The sequence below is a fragment of the Austrofundulus limnaeus genome, unplaced genomic scaffold, assembly GCF_001266775.1.
Source record: "Austrofundulus limnaeus strain Quisiro unplaced genomic scaffold, Austrofundulus_limnaeus-1.0 Scaffold163, whole genome shotgun sequence".
NCBI classification, from domain to species: domain Eukaryota; kingdom Metazoa; phylum Chordata; class Actinopteri; order Cyprinodontiformes; family Rivulidae; genus Austrofundulus; species Austrofundulus limnaeus.
This window is the reverse complement of record NW_013952565.1, coordinates 238,393-240,426: the sequence shown is the minus strand read 5'-3', so window position 1 is coordinate 240,426 and position 2,034 is coordinate 238,393. Positions and strand designations below refer to the sequence as shown.

General features: G+C 40.9%; 1 protein-coding gene across 1 annotated transcript in view; it reads right to left on the bottom strand.

Annotated features, from left to right (window-relative positions):
* Positions 1-2,034, bottom strand: part of gcfc2 (GC-rich sequence DNA-binding factor 2) — a gene marked incomplete at its 5' end in the record, with an annotated part of 19,936 nt that overhangs the window by 8,407 nt on the left and 9,495 nt on the right. Inside the window, 2 exon segments of the mRNA XM_014017191.1 lie at positions 243-426; positions 1,086-1,225. Of these exon segments, the coding sequence (XP_013872645.1) occupies positions 243-426; positions 1,086-1,225 (324 nt within the window).

Sequence of the window (2,034 nt, the reverse complement as noted above, 5' to 3'; positions counted from 1 at the left end):
CACTCGTACGCACAACTTAAGAACAAATCTGTGCGTACGAACGGTTCTCGCATGAGGCCCAATGTGCTTATATGGTAAATTTAATAAACACACAATTTTTAAAGTAATTAGTTGTTTTCATGTGTCAAAAACAACAACTTTTGATAGAATAAAGAAATAATGTAATGAGGCCAACATGTGAGATCCATTTAAGATAGCTAAACAGGAAATAAACTGAGACTAAAATAAAATAGATATCAGACCTTTTCCCGCAGACACTCCCCCAGGTTGTGAACGTAAAGAGTCATGGTTCTGTAAAACTTGAGCTGATTCTCTGAGGAACTTTCCTCCAGCAGCTCCAAGGAGGATTTAGCGTTCTCAGCGTCTCCCTCCATCCTCCTCAGCTCTGCCTGCCGTGCTCTGTGCACCTCCTTCAAAGAGTCCAGTCTGAGGAGAAAACACAGGAGAAAAGACAAAGGGCAAGAATGAAATGTGGCACTGAAGATTGGAAATGTGTTAAGATTATAAAAATGAATTTGAATTATTAAAAAAAGGAATATTTTCAACCATTACTTGAATATTTATCAGTAGTTCTACAGCAACGTTTTTATCAGTCTCAGATGAGCGGACAAAGTGATTTACTGTAATGTATATTTTTGTTTTAGTTATAAGTATATTAGAATAAAAATGTGCCTTCAATGATACCTATAAAAACATTTCAGCTGGTGGGAAAATATTTTGATACCTAAAAAGAAACCAGTTATTTGAAAAATTGTTATATTGAATATTATTGTTCTGACTTTAAATAATATTTTCTACGATAATTGAATTTTATGTACTGTATCTAATTTTTTAGACTTTAGATGTGGAATAAAAGTCAAGATAAATCCTCAATTGTCATTTTTTGAGGGTTATGAAGTGTACGGAATTGTCCTGAGAAATGCTATGTCTCAAAATTGTACAACAAACTTGTTATTTAAACAATATTAGGTCAAATATTTTGCAACGTTTCTTGCCAAAGTATTTTTTTCCTATAGTTTTGAATGTCAATGTTTTACATAATATTCTAAAGTTTTTATACTGTGGTGAAAATGTAAGCTACTAACTTTACAGTAATCCTTCTCTTTATCATCGAGACAGGAACAGGAGGATGAGTCTTTGGGACTTGGAGCTTTGTTGATCTCTTCTTGTGTGTTTCTCTGGCCCGCCTGCTGCTGCTGCTACTGGCCTCACTGCCTGATGGACTCTGATGAGAGAAGAAAATATTATGTATGTAGATTTACACACACAAGTTTGTATTTCTATCCTTATTAGGATTGTTCATTGACTAAGTAAGTAAGTAATGCTTCAATGTGACGCTTGTTTGTTTCTGTCTGTTTTCAAACCACTGCGTTGGTAGAGTTATTTATGCTAACTAGAAGATAATTTTTGAGGATAGCGGCCCTCGAGGACAGGAGTTTGACACCCCTGGCCTAGTGTTTTGCTACCTCAAGTTTGAAAGTAATCTGTGGCGACAAGGGGAATTGGTCCATTGAACCACTGCAAAGCAGGAAGGTACCATTAGACCCTTCTCCATAAAAAAAGCAGAGCATCAGTATGCCCACGGCTACAACGCTGGGCTGCTGCGGCGACAACACCTGATCTGCGGCTACAACACCTGAGGTGGGTCTCCATACCTGAACTACGGCTACAACGCTGGGCTGCTGCGGCGACAACACCTGATCTGCGGCTACAACACCTGAGGTGGGTCTCCATACCTGAGCTACGGCTACAACGCTGGGCTGCTGCGGCGACAACACCTGATCTGCGGCTACAACACCTGAGGTGGGTCTCCATACCTGAACTACGGCTACAACGCTGGGCTGCTGCGGCGACAACACCTGATCTGCGGCTACAACACCTGAGGTGGGTCTCCATACCTGAGCTACGGCTACAACGCTGGGCTGTTGTTGCTGAGTCAACGCCTAGCGGCTGTGACAACGCTGGTTTCCCACTATAATATCTGACTGGCAGCCACAACGCTGGGCAGCTGCTGCAACTACTGAGCTGGACCTC